The sequence below is a fragment of the Salvelinus sp. IW2-2015 genome, linkage group LG5, assembly GCF_002910315.2.
Source record: "Salvelinus sp. IW2-2015 linkage group LG5, ASM291031v2, whole genome shotgun sequence".
NCBI classification, from domain to species: domain Eukaryota; kingdom Metazoa; phylum Chordata; class Actinopteri; order Salmoniformes; family Salmonidae; genus Salvelinus; species Salvelinus sp. IW2-2015.
Window position 1 is genome coordinate 34,926,978 of NC_036844.1, and position 19,383 is coordinate 34,946,360.

The 19,383-nt window shown below is 45.7% G+C and overlaps 1 protein-coding gene across 1 annotated transcript in view; it reads right to left on the bottom strand.

The window, feature by feature from the left end:
* The window catches only part of abhd11 (abhydrolase domain containing 11), a 16,203-nt gene extending 6,357 nt beyond the window's left edge, over window positions 1–9,846 (bottom strand). Inside the window, exons 1-5 of the mRNA XM_023988330.3 lie at window positions 9,414–9,846; window positions 7,266–7,401; window positions 5,249–5,422; window positions 3,482–3,652; window positions 34–215 (exon numbers count right to left, since the gene is read on the bottom strand). Of these exons, the coding sequence (XP_023844098.1) occupies window positions 34–215; window positions 3,482–3,652; window positions 5,249–5,422; window positions 7,266–7,401; window positions 9,414–9,541 (791 nt within the window). The 5' untranslated portion in view covers window positions 9,542–9,846. The remainder of the gene's footprint in view (window positions 1–33; window positions 216–3,481; window positions 3,653–5,248; window positions 5,423–7,265; window positions 7,402–9,413) is intronic.
* Between the last annotated feature and the right edge of the window lie 9,537 nt (window positions 9,847–19,383).

Consider the following 19,383-nt stretch of genomic DNA (forward strand, 5'->3'; position numbering starts at 1 on the left):
CTATTAAACTGTATAACAGATTACATCTTATACCTGATGTAGGCAGAACTGGCTCCGCCCAGGAAGAGGGTGGGGCCCTCGTATGTGGTTTCGAAGGTAGGGAAGCTCATGATGTCATCAAGGTGCGCGGCAATGGCGTCCAGGTTGACTCTCCAGGCGTAGTGTCCGTTCTGCTCCACCAGGTTGGTCAGCAGGAACTGGCGCACTGAGCGCTCCTGAACACAGGAAGAAACACAACACCATTACTAAACAAACTATCCCTGGGTATGTCCTCCAAATGCCTTCTCTTTGGTTTCAAAAGAAAAGGTATTTCAATGGACTGGATTTACAGTATATAATAATGCTTTTTACTCAATTCCAAAGCCATTTAGATGGTGCTTGGGGATTAGTCAACCACCAATTGAAGACTGCTTTATATCCATTTGGTTTCACAACGCATTCATTCATTCATTCATTCTCCAAGGACTAGGGATGTTAACAGTTAAATCGGTTAGCTGCCAAAAATACATTTAACTGGTCYTGCTGATRGGTCTATAGGTTAATTTGCATAATTTCCCYGGAATTGCATTTTGCCAATAAAATGGTATTATGTTTTACATTCGCTACTTCATTACAGTAGTTGTATGTTCAATTACATAGCCTTTCAGCTGTCAGACGATTGGGTTGCTACTGTTGTAGTGAGATGATAGTGACAGGTAGTGTGAACCCTGGGTGGTATTAACAGTAGTATTTGTATTTATTAAGGATCCCTATTAGCTGCTGCCTTATGGGTTCCATGAACATAAGGTAGTTATATACACACACCTTAAAATATTACCTGACATTACCTTTCATAACACATTGTGTTCCCTCAGGCCACTACACTACTGTCASATACAGTTGAAATCGGAAGTTTACATACACCTTAGCCAAATACATTTTAACTCAGTTTCACAATTCCTGACATTTAATCCTAGTAAAAATTCCATGTTTTAGGTCAGTTAGGATCACCACTTTATTTTAAGAATGTTACATGTCAATAATAGAGAATTATTTTTTTCAGCTTTTATTTCTTTCATCACATTCCCAGTGGGTCAGACGTTTAAATACACTCAATTAGTATTTGTTAGCATTGCCTTTAAATTGTTCAACTTGGGTCAAACGTTTTGGGTAGCCTTCCACAAGCTTCCCACAATAAGTTGGGTGAATTTTGGCCCATTCCTCCTGACAGATCTGGTGTAACTGAGTCAGGTTTGTCAGCCTCCTTGCACACGTTTTTTCAGTTCTGCCCACAAATTTTCTATGGGATTGAGGTCAGGGCTTTGTGATGGCCACTCCAGTACCTTGACTTTGTTGTCCTTAAGCCATTTTGCCACAATTTTGGAAGTACGCTTGAGGTCATTGTCCATTTGGAAGACCCATTTGCAACAAAGCTTTAACTTCCTGACTGATGTCTTGAGACATTGCTTCAATATATCCACATAATTCTCCTTCCTCATGAAGCCATCTATTTTGTGAAGTGCACCAGTCCCTCCTGCAGCAAAGCACCCCAACAACATGATGCTGCCACCCCCGTGCTTCCCGGTTGGGATGGTGTTCTTCAGCTTGCAAGCCTCCCCCTTTTTCCTCCAAACATAACGATGGTCATTATGACCAGACAGTCCTACTTTTGTATCATCAGACCAGAGGACATTTCTCCAAAAAGTACAGTATTTGTCCCCATGTGCAGTTGCAAACCGTAGTCTGGCTTTTTTATGGCGGTTTTGGAGCAATGGCTTCTTCCTTGATGAGCGGCCTTTCAGGTGATGTCGATATAGGACTCGTTTTAATGTGGATATAGATACTTTTGCACCCGTTTCCTCCAGCATCTTCACAAGGTCCTTTGCTGTTGTTCTGGGATTGATTTGCACTTTTCGCACCAAAGTACCTTTCATCTCTAGGAGACAGAACGAGTCTCCTTCCTGAGCGGTATGGCGGCTGTGGTCCCATGGTGTTTATACTTGCGTACTATTGTTTGTACAGATGAACGTGGTACCTTCAGGCTTTTGGAAATTGCTCCCAAGGATGAACCAGACGTGTGGAGGTCTACAGCTTTTTTTCCTGAGGTCTTGGCTAACTTCTTTTGATTTTCCCATGATGTCAATCAAAGAGGCACTGAGTTTGAAGGTAGGCCTTGATATATATCCACAGATACACCTCCAATTGACTCAAATGATGTTAATTAGCCTATCAAAAGCTTTTAAAGTCATGACATAATTTTCTGGAATTTTCCAAGCTGTTTAAAGGCACAGTCAACTTAGCAAATGTAAACTTCTGACCCACTGGAATTGTGATACAGTGAATTATAAGTTAAATAATCCGTCTGTAAACAATTGTTGGAAAAATTACTTGCGTCATGCACAAAGTAGATGTCCTAACCGACTTGCCAAAACTATAGTTTGTTAGCAAGACAATTGTGGAGTGGTGGAAAATTTGTTTTAATGACTCCAACCTAAGTGTATGTAAACTTKCGACTTCAACTGTATGTACTATGCTTATTGGTCAWAGTATGGATACAGTTAGTATGCCAAAAGTTCCCGGATGTCGACCTACATTCCACAAAATATTAAGTATACAAGCAGTGGACACTATTTCCGTGCTTTTAGGGRGCATAATYCAATTCTTCAGAAAATGGGCGTGGCTTCACAACATTTTCAGAMTTGAAGAAAATMCCGGAAAATATGCAGCCCAAGTTCAATGAGAGCGGATTCAAATTCATTGCTTTAACCAATTACAACAAATGTTAAGAAAATGTTTAMCAATTTAGTAAAGTAATGACTTTTCAAATACATTCCACGTTATGTTGACTGACAATATGTTAGCTACGCTATCCTTTACGGACCGCATAACATATCATTACAGCAGTATGTACCYTATGTTAGCTAGCTACCTAACGTTAGTTGYCTACTAATACATCGAACTTGCAAGTATATTAACTACATGCTAACTATCCAACATTTATTGACTTGATTATTCACGTCATTCTTAGCTCAGCGGGATAGTTGTTGTGCGTTCAATGGACATTGTTAATTAAGTGCATTCGTAAATTCACTCTGGCTATCTACTCCGATTTCAGAACACTCYAGTCTGATTGTGCCAGTGTGCGCTCTGAACGCTCCGAGAACAAAACGCTCTGAATTTACGAACACCCAGAGCGCACGCTGGCACTCCAGATTGAATTTACAAACACACCCAAAGTCATAAGATGTCRAGCTAGTAATTTGTTACTCTAACAAGCTAGCAAGAGGTTGCATAGCAACATAATCAACTTCAGGTAGACAGGCGTAGCGCTAGTACGCTCAACTGAAAGGATAACAGTATACTAAAATMAACTAATAGTATATAGTCATTACGTATGTAGTATACAGTATGGGTATTCGAACACAGCTCTGGTGTTAATAACAGTAGTGTGAACCCTGGTGGTAATAACAGTAGTGATAGCCAGTGAGGAGCTTGCCCTAACCTTGACCAGTTTGCGTAGCTGGTCCTCGGCCATGCGGCGGGCAGTCGAGCGAGGGATGTCGCTAGAGATCTTCACATCCTTCATGGCCTGGATGTAGGAGTGGAAGTTGGTACGGGTGGTGGTCTGGGCTGGACTGATGTCCACCACCACCAACCTCTCCACCAGGCCAGGCTACCGGGAGATATATGGGGAAAGGAAGGAAAAGGGGGTGATTGGGGGGAGGGGGAGAGCGATGAAGAGACAGGTAGAAGGAGGGAGAGAAAAGGAAGAGGGAGAAGAGAGGAAGAAATTAGTTCTGCCTTCTCTATACAATGGGAAAGTGTGACCACTTCAGTTTCTAAAATCTTCTTAAGAGGCATAGAGTAGAAGTAAATTCACCCACGAATGTGAATTTCATTTTATATACCGTATACAGTGAGTTTGGAAAGTATTCATACTGACTTTTTCCCAACATTGTTACATTAGAGCCTTACTCTAAAATTGATCGTTTTTCCTCAATCAACACCCRGTGACAAAACGAAAACAGGTTTTTCGAAATTTTTGCAAACTTCAAAATCAAACAGAAACACCTTATTTACATAAGTATTTAGACCCATTGCTATGAGACTCAAAATTGATTTCAGGTGCATCCTGTTTCCATTGATCATCCTTGAGATTTCTACAACTTGATTCAATTGATTGGACATGATTTGGAAAGGTACACACCTGTCTATTTAAAGTCCCACAGTTGACAGTGCAAAAACCAAGCCATGAGGTTGAAGGAATTGTCCATAGAGCTCCGAGACAGATCTGGGGAAGGGTACCAAAACATTTCTGCAGCATTGAAGGTCCCCAAGAACYCAGTGGCCTCCATCATTCTTAACTGGAAGAAGTTTGGAATCACCAAGACTCCTCCTAGTGCTGGCTGCCTGGCCAAACTGAGCAATCAGGGGAGAAGGGCCTTAGTCAGGGAGGTGACCAAGAACCTGATGATCACTGACAGAGCTCCAGAGTTCCTCTGTGGAGATGGGAGAAACTTCCAGAAGGACAACCATCTGCAGCACTCCACCAATCAGGCCTTTATGGTAGAGTGGCCAGACAGAAGCCACTCGTCAGTAAAAGGCACATGATAGCCTGCTTGGAGTTTGCCAAAAGACACGTAAAGGACTCTGACCATGAGAAACAAGATTCTCTGGCCTGATGAAACCAAAATGTGCAGCGACTCTSCCCATCCAACCTGACAGAGCTTGAGAGGATCTGCAGAGAAGAACGGGAGAAACTCCCCAAATACCGGTGCTCCAAGCTTGTAGCGTCATACCCAAGAAGACTCAAGACTTTAAATTGCTGCCAAAGGTGCTTCAGACAACTGAGAGAAGCGTCTGAATACTTATGTAAATGTGTATTTAATTTTTTTGCATAAAAAAAATTGATTTTCAGAAATGTTGGCAAATGAATTTTTGCTTTGTCAGTACGAGGTACTGTGTGTAGATTGATGAGGAATAAGGCTGTAAAGTTTTTAAAAAATGGGTCCGAATACTTTCCGAATGCACTGTATATCCTAAATGACTGCGTTTCCGTGAATTTGATGATATAATCTCAAAGTGCATTCAAAAAAAGTATTGGGACTGGATCCAGGAAGTAAGGCGAGATGGGCAGTCACTTTCCCATGGTACAGTGCAGCAGTAATCATTGCAGGTTTCTAATGTAATTAGTGCAGCTTCAAGCGGCACAGAGACCACAGTGTAGTAYGGATTCATATTGATGTTCCGGGGTCGTTCGTTTGTTCACCTGCGACAGGGCCGTAGTCATGGCGACCTTGCCCCCCATGCTGTGGCCAATCAGGACGCACTTCCCGATGTGCAGCTGGGCGAGCAAGTGCGTCAAGTCATTGGTCATCGCCTCATAGGTCAGATCGGCGCTGTGTGTGCTGGTACCGTGGTTACGGGCGTCGACCGTCAGCACCTGACTGGACAAAGGACAGTTAGGACACTAGGGAGGGGTGGAGAGGAGGGAGATGGAGGGGAGGAGAAGAGGGAGGGCACAGGGCTATAGGCTAGATAGAAGACTACAGTCCAGTCCTCTGTGATCACTCATTGAAAGTAAGGACAGTAGGGTTTCATTGGGGTGAGAAGAGAGGGAGAGTAGGGTGAGATCAGAGGGAGAGTAGGGTGAGATCAGAGGGAGAGTAGGGTGAGAGGAGAGGGAGAGTAGGGTGAGAGGAGAGGGAGAGTAGGGTGAGAGGAGAGGGAGAGTAGGGTGAGAGGAGAAGGGAGAGTAGGGTGAGAGGAGAAGGGAGACGTAGGGTGAGAGGAGAGGGAGGTAGGGTGAGAGGAGAGGGAGCGTAGGGTGAGAGGAAGAGGGAGAGTAGGGTGAGAGGAGAGGGAGAGTAGGGTGAAGAGAGAGGGAGAGTAGGGTGAGAGGAGAGGGAGAGTAGGTGAGAGGAGAGGGAGAGTAGGGTGAGAGGAGAGGAGAGTTAAGGGTGAAGAGGAGGAGGGAGCGTAGGGTGAGAGGAGAGGGAGCGTAGGGTGAGAGGAGAGGGAGAGTAGGGGTGAGAGGAGTAGGGAGAGTAGGGTGAGAGGAGAGGGAGAGTAGGGTGAGAGGAGAGGGAGAGTAGGGTGAGAGGAGAGGGAGAGTAGGGTGAGAGGAGAGGGGAGAGTAGGGTGAGAGGAGAGGGAGAGTAAGGGTGAGAGGAGAGGGAGAGTAGGGTGAGAGGGAGAGAGGAGAGTAGGGTGAGAGGAGAGGAGAGGGAGAGTAGGGTGAGAGGAGAGGGAGAGTAGGGTGAGAGGAGAGGGAGAGTAGGGTGAGAAGGAGAGGGAGAGTAGGGTGAGAGGAGAGGGAGAGTAGGGTGAGGTGAGAGGGAGAGTAGAAGTAGGGTGAGGTGAGAGGGGGAGCGTAGGGTGGGAGGAGGGGGAAGCGTAGGGTGGGAGGAGGGGGAGCGTAGGGTGGGAGGAGGGGGAGCGTAGGGTGGGAGGAGGGGGAGCGTAGGGTGGGAGGAGGGGGAGCGTAGGGTGGGAGGAGGGGAGCGTAGGGTGGGAGGAGGGGGAGCGTAGGGTGGGAGGAGGGGGAGCGTAGGGTGGGAGGAGGGGGAGCGTAGGGTGGGAGGAGGGGGAGCGTAGGGTGGGAGGAGGGGGAGCGTAGGGTGGGAGGAGGGGGAGCGTAGGGTGGGAGGAGGGGGAGCGTAGGGTGGGAGGAGGGGGAGCGTAGGGTTGGAGGAGGGTACAGGCCATAATCCTGTTGGTATTAATTTCTTACTGGCACTGAACTGCATTACGGTCACTGATTGGTACACATATCTGGTTTCACAACCCTCACCAAATAGAAAGCATGAATAAAACAGCCACACTCGAAGACCAGAGTGGTGCATAACTGTATGTGAGAGAATAACTGAGCCTTATCAGCATGGTTTCAGATCAATTCTATACACTAAATTCCGATTTATTATTTACCTGGTTGTTTAGAGAGAAAGATATCAGTTAAGACCAAGGCATACATAGCCTAGTGTATCCCCCCTCCTCGTGTGTTAGCCATCCTGGATTTACAATCTTTAACATTAACATGTGTTGCTCTTTGTGATAAATAATTGTACATTTACATTTTAGTCGCTCTTATCCAGAGCGACTTAGATGAGCAATTAGGGTTAAGTGCCTTGCTCAACAACACATTGACCAATTTTCACCTAGTCGGCTCGGGGATTCGACCAAGGAACTCCTTTAGGTTACCTGCCCAACGCTCTTAACCACTAGGCTACCTGCCGCCCATGTAATATTTCTGAAACAATTGTCTGCCTTGTGAGACTATGCGTTACCTTTCGGCCTGTCCTCTGCACCAGGGACTTGGCTATAGAGTGGAAGTTGGACTTGCTGCCAAACAGCCCATGGAGGAAGACCAGGGGGGTGCCGTCCCCTGTCCCGTCAAACACYTCATAGGTTAGGTTCACAGGGCTGCAACAGACAATAGAATAATACATTGTTAGAGTTAACATACACACAAAAGTATGTGTAAATGCCTTCAAATTAGTGGATTCGGCTATTTCAGCAATACCCGTTGCTGACAGGTGTATAAAATCGAGCACACAACCATGCAATCTCCATAGAGAAACATTGGCAGTAGAATGAATTTACTGAAGAGCTCAAAGACTTTCAACGTGGCACTGTCATAGGATGCCACCTTTCCAACAAGTCAGTTCGTCAAATTTCTGCCCTGGTCAACTAAGCGCTGTTATTGTGAAGTGGAAATGTCTAGGAGCAACAACGACTGAGCTGCAAATTGGTAGGCCACACAAGCTCACTGAACGGGACTGTCTAGTCCTGAAGAGCATAGCTCATCTGTCCTCGGTTGCAACACTCACTACCGAGTTCCAAACTGCCTTTGGAAGCAACGCAGCACAATAACTGTTCTTCGGGAGCTTCATAAAATGGGTTTCCATGGCCGAGCAGCAGCACAGAAGCCTAAGATAGCCATACACAATGCCAAGCGTTGGCTGGAGTGGTGTAAAGCTCACCGCCATTGGACTCTGGAGCAGTGGAAACGTGTTCTCTGGCTTAATGTACAAATTACCTCGACTAACCTGTACATTGACTCGGGAACCCCCTGTATATAGCCTTGTTATTGTGTTACTTTTTATTATTTTTACTTTAATTTGGTAAATATTTTTTTAACTCTTCTTGAACTGCACTGTTGGCTTGTAAGTAAGCATTTCATGTGACAAATCACGCTTCATTATCTGGCAGGCCGATGGAAGAATCTGAGTTTGGCGGTTGTCAGGAGAACGCTACCTGCCCCAATACATAGAYCCAACTGTAAAGTTTYGTGGAGGAGGAATAATGGACTTGGGCTGTATTTCATGGTTCGGACTAAGCCCCTTAGTGCCAGTGAAGGGAAATCTTAACGCTACACCATACAATGACATTCTAGACAATTCTGTGCTTCAACTTTGTGGCAACAGTTTGGGGAAGGCCCTTTCCTGTTTCCGCATGACAATGCTCCCGTGCACAAAGCGAGGTCCATACAGAAATGGTTTGTCGAGATCGGTGTGGAAGAACTTGACTGGCCTCAACCCCATCGAACACCTTTGGGATGAATTGGAATAAGAGCAACGTCTAATCGCTCAACGTCAGTGTCCTACTTCACTAATACTTTTGTGGCTGAATGAAATAAAGTCCCAAACATCTAGTGGAAAGCATTCCCAGAAGAGTGGAGGCTATTATAGCAGCAAAGGGAGGGACCAACTCCATATTAATGCCCATGATTTTGYAATGAGATGTTCGACGAGCAGGAGTCCACATACTTTCGGTCATGTCGTGTATTTGATAATAAATTAGCTATCTTCACTGGGGTGCAAGAGGAAAGAGACAATTACGTGAATGAATTGTTAACGTATCCTTGGTAATGATTTCGGCTAAGAAATGTAGTAAACAAAACAAGTAACTGACTGTGTCAACATGATGCTCTCATTCAACGATGTAACTTATTTACCATAACGTTACATTGCTAACCTAGGGCAGTTAAACAAATACTGAGTAGGGCCAGGGTCATTGTTGGAATGCTGGCCTAGCTGGTTAGCTAGCTAGATAAAATGCTAGCAAAATATTGGGCTTTAGATTTGACAACACACAATACAATAAAATGCAAGCAACATCGGATGGGCACACATTGCTTGTCATACAACAGAAAATGTAGAAATATATTAATTTAGTCCACAACCAAGTGTACTGCTAACGTTAGTTAGCTAACATACATTAGCTATCCATCTAAATAAAATACCCTAGCTACCCCTAAATAACATAAACATACACAAATAAAGATCGATGATGATAACCAATGTATCCTATAATGTTGTTATTCGGTGCATTTACATGAACGTTACGTAGCTAAAGAAGATAGCTAGCTAGAATGTGAACTCGCTGTCAATTTATTAGCCTGGACTGGAGCAAGTAGAGGGCATTAACGTTACCTGGTCGAGCCAACCGCCCGAGCCATCCGCAGCACGCCACCGCTGAAATCCTGCTGTCCGGTTACAAACCGACATGTTGCCCGTCCGCAGAGAAGTCCTCTCGAGAGTAAGCTACAGAAAACACTCATGACAAGGTAGGCTCGTTGAGTTTACTTCCAGGCTAACCGACAACATACGCTTTCTATTCTGCAGATTTCGGAGCAGAGAAAATCATTCTCTGACTGACATTAGAAGAGAATGAGTCGTCACTAGTTACCACAGTCACAAAGTCATATACCCCGCCTATTTAAAAAAAAAAAAAAAATGGCTCTTCTTAAAATGTAACCCTAACATTAACCAAATCTTAACCTACCCTTAAATTAAGACCAAAAAGCCATTTGTTTCATACACTTTGACGATGTAGCCCAGGTTGACTTTGTGTCTGTGTTATCTAGTGGAAACCAAGTGTGGGAGGAGCGMAATTGGCATAAACTGATGCTTTCGTCATGACGCAAAACGCAGGTCTGGGCTGACGTTTTCGTTCAGTAGTCAGCACGTAACACATGTTGACGAGCAGATGGCGCCAGATCCTAACAACTAATCAATCAAACAACGCATAAATTATATTTTCATTCTGGTCAATCTCATCTACTAGCGTCGAGCGATTTACATTAAGCTGAGGTAGATAAAGGTTAAAACAACCACATATCACAGTCATTGCAATTCTAAACGTTCGTCAATAACACATTTCCTCTGCAAAAGCAGCTAAGAAAAATGATTGACAAAAAAAAAAAAAAACATTCATACCCCTTGATTTATTACACATTTTGTCACATTACATCCTGAATTCAAAAAGGATATTGGTTCGAATCCAAGCTGTATCACATCCGGCCGTGATTGGGAGTCCCATAGAGCAACGCACAATTGGCCCAGCGTTGGCCGGGGTAGGCCGTCATTGTAAATAAGAATTTGTTCTTAACTGACTTGCCTAGTTGTAAATCAAACATCTGTATGTGCCTTACTAGTGGAGACAGGTAAGATGCCGTGGATATATAAAAATTGTCATTAGCTTATTGGGTTAGGATGAAAGTCTTTGAGGTTGACCATCCCGCTGCTACTGTTCTAGATGACTGTTGGGAATATACTAGTAGACAAGGCAGTGGTTTTGGTTGGAAAGCTTGCTGATGAGCGTGGTATGAGAGAATTTGAGTTTGTTCCTGCATGGTTACTCCCAGATCCTGTTGTTGATCTAACCTTGGTAGAGAAAAGGAAAGATTGGTCAGAAGTCCGTGATATAGGGAAACTGGTTGGCAATTACATTGGTGGAAGGTTTTATGCATTTTTACCAAGATAGTGCGCGCACAGGAGCAGGCGTTTATGTTCCTGAATTTGATGTGCAGATATGTAGAAGACTAACAGATGAACTGTCAGTATACTCAGTTGAACTGTTGGTGATAGTAGTTGCCCTCCAGCGGTGGAGGACATACAACCTGTTAGAATTATAGTATGCTCAGATTCTCTGTCTGTATTGAATAGTTTATCATCTGGTAAATCTAATAGGAGTGACCTACTATTGGAGCTATTCATGTTATTATGGAGAATTGAGAGACTGGGTGTAGTAGTAAGATTCTGCTGGGTCCCAGKCCATTAATGTGTGGAAGGGAATGAAAATGTGMACCAGTTAGCCAAAAGAGCTTAGATTTATTTGATATTAATGTTCCACTGGGTAGAGGTGAGGCCAAATGTAAGATCAGAGCCATTTTGACAGATGTGTGGCAGAAGAGATGGGACTCTGAGCATTTATATGCTGTCCAAAGAAAGGTTAGTGGACCAAGATTCAAAGGACAGATTAGGAAGGAAGAGGTGGTGTTTGATCGATTGTGCCTAGGAAATTGTACATTGAACTTGTCATTATATCTGGTTGGCAACCATGTGAAAGGTTTTTGTCTAGAGTGTATGTTCAAGGAAATGGTGGAGCATCTTTTATGTTGTAAGTATGTTGAGAGGAAAGATTGAAATGCAAGGTCATTGAGGTTGGACGGGGTTGGGGGTGTTTAGAAGAGATTTTGGGGTTGGGGGAGGGTCTATTAGATGTTAGTAGGGCTCTTTTTTATTTCCTCAGAAGTACTGAGTTAGGTGGGAGGATTTAGAAATGTGGAGCTAATGTTGTAAACCTTGATTTACCACACACTCCAGCACAGTAGGTGGCGTCATGCACCTTTAACGTTCATTTGCGGACCACCATTATATCATAGAAGAACTGCATGTCAAATCAGAAGCTATACCATGAAGTCCAAGGAACTGTCCATATAATGACAAGATATAATTTTGATGAGGCATATGTAACAGTATAACTTTACGTCCGTCCCCTCGCGAACCAGGGACCCTCTGCACACATCAACAACTGACACCCACGAAGCGTCGTTACCCGTCGCTCCACAAAAGCCGCGGCCCTTGCAGAGCTAGGGGAAACCCTACTTCAAGGTCTCAGAGCAAGTGACGTAACCGATTGAAAGGCTATTAGCGTGCACCACCGCTAACTAACTAGCTAGCCATTTTACATCCGTTACACATATATCTGGGGAAGGTTATCATTTTTTGTTGTTGTGTTGACTGTGTCCAAGAGCACATAATTGGGAAATTGAAAAAATATGGATCTGCCTACAGCTGGCCGTCCGACCAAACTGAGCAACCGGGCAAGAAGGATCTTGGTCAGGGAGGTGACCAAGAATCCAACGACCACTCTTGCAGAACTACAGGGGTCTTTGGCTGAGATGGGAGAACCTGCCAGTGTCTACAGCTCTTCACCAATCTGGGCTTTATGGGAGAGTGGCCAGACGGAAGCTACTCCTGAGAAAAAGGCACATGATAGCACGCCTGGAGTTTGCAAAAAGGCATGTGAAAGACTCTGAGATCATAAGGCCAAGGTTCTGTGGTCTGAAGAGACAAATTTAACTATTTGACCTGAATGCAAAACAATTAAGTCTGGGAAAAAAACACACAGCTCATCACCTGTCTAACACCATCCTTGCTGTGAAGCATGGTGGTGGCAGCATCATGCTAAATGGATGCTTTTCAGTGCAGGGACTGGGAGACTGGTAAGGATAGACGAAACAATGAATGGAGCCAAATCCTAGATTAMAACCTAGTTCAAGGTGCAAACTACCTTAGACTTGGGCAAAGATTTACGTTTCAACAGGACAATGACCCCAAGCAAACATAGTCAAAGCAACGCTGGAATGGCTTCAGAACAAGAATGTGAATGTCCTTGAGTGGCCCAGCCAAAGCCCAGACGTTTATCCCATTGAACATTTGTGGAAAGACTTGAAGATTGCTGTTCACCACTGCTCCCCATCTAATTTAACAGAGCATGAGAAAATCTGCAAGGAAGAATGGGAGAAAATCCCCAAATCCAAATGTGCAAAGCTGATACAGACATACCCAAGACGTCTCAAAGCTGTAATCACCGGCAAAGGTGTTTCTACAAAGTACTGACTCAGGGATGTGAATACTTACAGTACCAGTCAAAAGTTTGGACACCTACTCATTCAAGGGTTTTTCTTCATTTGTACTATATTCTATTGTACATGATTCCATATGTGTTATTTCATAGTTTTGATGTCTTCACTATTATTCTACAATGGAGAAAATAGTAAAAATAAAGAAAAACCCTGGAATGAGTAGGTGTGTCTAAACTTTTTACTGGTACTGAATTTAAATTAGATATTTCTGTATTTCATTTTCAATACATTTGCAAACATTTCTAAAAACATGTTTTGACTTTGCCATTATTGGGGTATTGTGTGTAGATGGGTGAGGAAAACACAAATATTTAATCCATTTTGAATTCAGGCTGTAACACAACAAAATATGGAAAAAGTCAAGGGGTATGAATACTTTCTGAACGCACTGTGTGAGCGCTAGCGTTACAGTACAATGAGTAGGCTACATGAATGGAGAAATTACCAGCTAGGCTACATACCCAGCCTGTATATGCAATAAAATTAAATTCCCCAATCCAATTTGACTGAAGTGAAGATGAAGGCTTGTACTATTGTTAAGGGCTGAATAGTAAGGCGGACACAATTATATTCAACACTCAACAACTGTTATCCAACAGTGGCTGAGATCATTGAATAGATCAATGGGCTCCAGAGTGGCGCGGCGGTCGAAGGCACTGCATCTCAGTGCATGAGGCGTCACTACAGACAACCTGGTTCGAATCCAGGCTGTATCACAACCGGTTGTGATTGGGAGTCCCATAGGGCGGCGCACGATTGTCCCAGCGTCCTCCTAGTTTGGCCAGGGTTAGCAGTCGTTGTAAATAAGAATTTGTTCTTAACTGACTTGCCTGGTTAAATAAAAACTAAAAACAATTTAAACAATTGAAGCTACAGTTTGTGAGAGGCAGGCCAGGCAGAACTACAGTATGTAGTAGGCCTATCTACCATCATCAGTTGTAGAATAGCCTAGGCCCTAAACAAGACTAATCTCGTCCACCAGCCGGCACTCTTTCTATATGTGTTAACAGTTGAGCTGGGGATGAGGCTAAAACAACACGCTCTCGTAGTGAGATGATGCATGCTTGTCCCTTCTKCCTCCCTGCCCCTCATCTGAGGATCGTTAAAGTTTATTTAGGATCAGGTTTTGTGTGCCGTGTGTTCCCTCTGTGGCCCCTGCTGCCATGGTCTGATCTATGACGACCTGAAACCAACAAAGAGAAAAACACCATCAGTTTAGAGAAGTATGAGCTAAGGCCCCGTCTCTCTTTTACTGGTCCATTGCTATGGGAGGCATGTTTACCAAGATAGAGCAGGCGAAGCATGCCGTCACCATGGTGATGACATGACACAGAGGCCCAACGGGAGGAGGAGGGGAAGCAATCCAACCGAAACTCTTGGTCAACTCTCTCTCCCCCCCGCCTCTCTCTCTCTCATTCGCTTTCTCTCCTTATCTCTCTCGCTCTGTGTTTGCAGAGTGTGCTATGTATCTTCACACACTGGCAGAACACATTCAGTCCCAGCCAAGATCTGTTCTATGTGCTCTATTTCTATGCTTCCCATTTTGTTTGTGTGTCTTTTACGGTATTGAACACCAGCTTCAAACAGCTGAAACAACAATATGTTTGGTTATGYAAAATATATTTCACAGCGGTAAAGATGGTACAATGATTCCATACACTATACTAGCTTATTTTGTCACATAAACGCCAAATCCTGACTCTGCCATCAGCATGATGCAACAGGAACAGATTTTCCATTTCTCAATAGCCGCTTCTTCTTGTTTTTAGCTGATAGGAGTGTAACACGGTGTGATCGTCTGCTGCAATAGCCCATTCTTGACAAGGACCGACGAGTTGTGTGTTCCGTGATGCTGTTCTGCACACCACTGTTGTACTGCGCCCTTATTTGCCTGTTTGTGGCCCGCCTGTTAGCTTGCATGATTCTTGCTGTTGTCCTTCCACCTCTCATCAAGGAGCTGTTGTCCTTCCACCTCTCATCAAGGAGCTGTTGTCCTTCCACCTCTCATCAAGGAGCTGTTGTCCTTCCACCTCTATCAAGGAGCTGTTGTCCTTCCACCTCTATCAAGGAGACTGTTGTCCTTCACCGTCACAGGAAATAAGGCCCCCCTATCTCTCTCGGACCTCCTGTGTCCCCCAGAGGACTGCCGCTGACTGGATGTTTTTGTTTGTCACACCATTCTCTGTAAACCCTAAACACTGTCGTGTGTGAAAAGCCCAGGATGCCGTCCGTTTCGGAGATACTGGAACCGGTGCGCCTGGCACCGACAATCATACCACGCTCAAAGTCGCTTAGGACAATTGTTTTGCCCATTCTATCGTTCAATCGAACAGTAACTGAATTCCTCGATGCCTGTCTACCTGCTTTATATAGCAAGCCACGGCCACATGACTCACTCTCTGTAGGAGCGGTCGAGGGCGGTGCATTTTCCATACCAGACMGGGATGCAACCAGTCAGGATGCTCTCCATGGCGCAGATGTAAAAGTTTCTAGGGATCTGAGGTGCCATGCCAAATAATTTCTGAGGGAGAAGAGGCCTTCTTCACGACTGTGCTGGTGTGGGAGGACCATGTTAAGCTCCTGACCCTCTCCYCTCTCGATGTGGATGGGGGTGTGCACCCGCCCCTGTTTCCTGAAGTCCACGATTAACTCCTTGGTCTTGCTGACATTGTGGGAGAGGTTGTTGTTCTAGCACCACACTGCCAGGTCTCTGACCTCCTCCCTGTAGGCTGTCTCTGATCTCATTGGTGATCAGGCCGACCACCGTCGTGTCGTCAGCCAATTTGATGACGGAGTTTGAGTCGTGCGTGGCCACAGAGTCGTGGGTAAACAGGGAGTACAGGATGGGGCTAAGCSCCAGGGGCCCCCCGTGTTGCGGGTCAGCGTGGCGGAGGGGTTGTTGCCTACTCTCACCACCTGCGGTTGCCCCGTCAGGGAGTCTAGGATCCAGTTGCAGAGGGGGGTGTTCAGTCCCAGGGTCCTGAATTGGTGACGAGCTGGAGGGCACTACGGTGTTAAATGCTGAGCTGTAGTCGATGAACAGCATTTCACATAGGTYTTCCTCTTTTCTAGGTGGGTGAGGGCAGAGTGGAATGTAATTGAGTTTGCGTTAGCAGTGGATCTGTTGGGGCGGTATGTCATTTGGATGATGGAGATGATGTGTGCCATGACTAGCCTTTTAAAGCACTTCATTATTACTGATGTGAGTGCTACAGGGCGGTAGTCATTGTGGCAGGATGCCTTTGGGAACAGGAATGATGGTAGTCAGCATGAAACATGTGGAGATTACAGAGTGACACAAGGAGAGGTTCAAAATGTCAGTGAAGACGCCTGCCAGCTTGTCTGCGCACACCCTGGAATACTATCTGGCCCAGAGGTCTTATGAGTGTTGACCTGTTTAAAAACCGTACTCACGTCAGCCTTGGAGAGAGATATCGGGGGCCCTCATGCAGGGATCTTTGTTGTTTTTGTTGAAGCATGGATAAAAGGCATTGATTATGTCTTAAAGTCTGCATCAAAAATAATAATTAGGCCTAGACAGGCCCACTGGGGTAAAGATCAACCAGCCCATCTGGCATTTCCCAGATCTGCCCTATGACCAGTCCGCTCCTGAAGAGGAATGTCTTCTTTCCCTTTAGAAAGGCAGGCAGAACACTTTACTGTCTTGTGAGGCTTTCAGTCAGTGTCCTCACAGTAGCCTTAGTGGATGTTCTTATACCTGTTCAGTTAGTCATTTAAGTTATGAGTGTCCTCGCAGTACCCTTATAGTGCCCAGTTCTCTTGTCTTGTATGTCTTGGAATGTGATGTCTGTTGTCTGTATACCGTACTAAATGAGGAGGATGTTGATATTTGTAATCTGACTATGCCTTCCATAATTGCCCTGAGGGCATAAGAGAGTTGCATTGAATTGAAATGAGTGTGCTGTGTGCACTAGCCTTAAGAAGTAACCGGCTGTTGACAGTTGGGTACCAGCTAGAAATACAGTAGCTATTCCAGCTCAGTGTTACTATGGAGGTGGGATGGGGCACTGTTACTGTGGAGGTGGAGGTGGGATGGGGCACTGTTACTGTGGAGGTGGAGGTGGGATGGGGCACTGTTACTGTGGAGGTGGGATGGGGCACTGTTACTGTGGAGGTGGGAACAAAAAAAGAGAAGAGATAGATAATTTCTTGCAGGGAGAAGAGGCCTTCTCCACACGTGCTGGTGTGGGAAGGACATGTTTAAGCCTCCTGACCCTCTCCGCTTCTCCGGATGTGGATGGGGTGTGCACCCGCCTCCTGTTTCCTGAAGTCCACGCATTGAACCCTTTGGCCTTGTGACATGGTGGAGAGTTGTTGTGTCTAGCACCGACACTGCCAGTTCTCTCTGACCTCCTCCCGTAGCGTCTCTGATCTTCATGGTGATCAGTCGTTCACGACCGCCGATCGTCGTACAGCCATTTCGATGACGAGTTGTTACGCGTCCGTGGCCACAGAGCTCGTGGGGTAAACAGGGATAACAGGCATGGGCGACAAGCGCCCAGGGCCACCCCGCTGTTGCGTCGTAGCGTGGCGGAGGGGTGTTGCCGTACTCCACCACCTGCGGTTTGCCGAGTCGAGTCTAGGATCCAGTTGCAGAGGGGACTGTTCATCCCAGGGTCCTGAATTGTGACGAGCTGGAGGGCACTACGGTGTTAAATGCTGACCTGTAGTTCCGATGACAGCCATTTCACATAGGTGTTCTCTTTTCTAGGTGGTGAGGCAGAGTGAAATGTAATTGAGTTTTGCGTTAGCGCATTGATCTGTTGGGCGCTAGCGTCATATTGGATGATGGAGATGATGTGTGCCATGACTAGCCTTTTAAAGCACTTCATATACTGTAGAGTGAGTCTACAGGCGTAGTCATTCGTGGCAGTATCTTTGGAAAGGAATGATTGGTACAGCAAGAAACATGTGGAGATAACAGAGTGACACAAGGAGAGGTCAAAATGTCAGTGAAGACGCTGCCAGCTTGTCTGCGCACACCTGCAATACTATCTGCGCCAGAGTCTTACAGTGTTGACTCGTTAAAAACCGTACTCACGTCAGCCTTGGAGAGAGATATCGGGGCCCTCATGCAGGATCTTTGTTGTTTTTGTTAAGCATGGATAAAAGGCATTGATTATGTCTTAAAGTCTGCATCAAAATAATAATTAGCGCTAGACAGGCCCACTGGGGTAAAGATCAACCAGCCCATCTGGCAATTTCCCAATCTGCCCTATGACAGTCGCCCTGAAGAGAATGTCTTCTTTCCCTTATGAAAGGCAGGCAGAAAACTTTACTGTCTTGTGAGGCTTTCAGTCAGTGTCCCTCACAGTAGCCTTATGGATGCTTATACCTGTTCAGTGTAGTCATTTAAGTATGAGTGTCCTCGCAGTACCCTACGTGCCCAGTTCTCTTTGTCTGTATGTCTGTAAATGTGATGTTTCTGTTGTCTGTATATCCTACTAAGAGAAAGGATGTTGATATTTGTAACTGACTATGCCTCCATAATGCCCTGAGGATAAGAGATGTATTGAATTGAAATGAGTGTGCTGTGTGCACTAGCCTTAATGAAGTAACCGGCTGTTGACAGTTGGTACCAGCAAATCAGTAGCTATTCCAGCTCAGTGTTAACTATGGAGGTGGATGGGCCGTTACTGTGAGCGTGAGGTGATGGGGCACTGTGTACTGTGGCGGTGGAGGTGGGATGGGGCACTCGTTACTGTGGATGTGGATGGGGCAAAGTTACTGTTGTGGAGTGGGATAGGGCACTGTTACTGTGGAGGTGGAGGTGATGGGCACTGTTACTTGTGGAGGTGGGAGTGCACTGTTATGTGAGGTGGGATGGGGCACTGTTACTGTGGAGGTGGAGGTGGGAAAGGGGCAACTGTTTACTGTGGAGGTGGAGGTGGGATGGGGCACTGTTACTGTGTAAGGAGGTGGTGGATGGGGCCTACTTGTTACTGTGGAGGTGGGAGGGCACTGTTACTGGTACCTGGGTGGGAGATGTCGCTGTTTCTGTTACTGTGGAGGTGGGATGGGGGCATGCTACTGTTGACACTCCATTGGTGAGGTGGATGTGGCACGTTTACTGTGAGTGGATGGCACTGTTACTGGGAGGTGGGATGGGGCAGCTGTTACTCGAGGAGTGGGATGGGCCTTTACGCTACGTGAGGGGACACTGTACTGTATGTGAGGTGGATGGGGCTCGTACTGTTACTGTGGGCAGGTGGGTGGGCCACTGTACTGTGAGGGATGGGCCTGTTACAGTTATTGGGATGGGATTGGGGCACTGTTAACATGTGGGGTGGATGGGGCACGGGTCATGTTACTGTGGAGGTGGGATGCACGTTACATGTGAGGGTGGAATGGGCACTGCTCAACTGTTACTGTGGAGTGGGATATATGGAACTGTTGACTTGTGGAGGTGGGATTGGTGCAACTGCGCACCTGTTACGTGGAGTTGGATA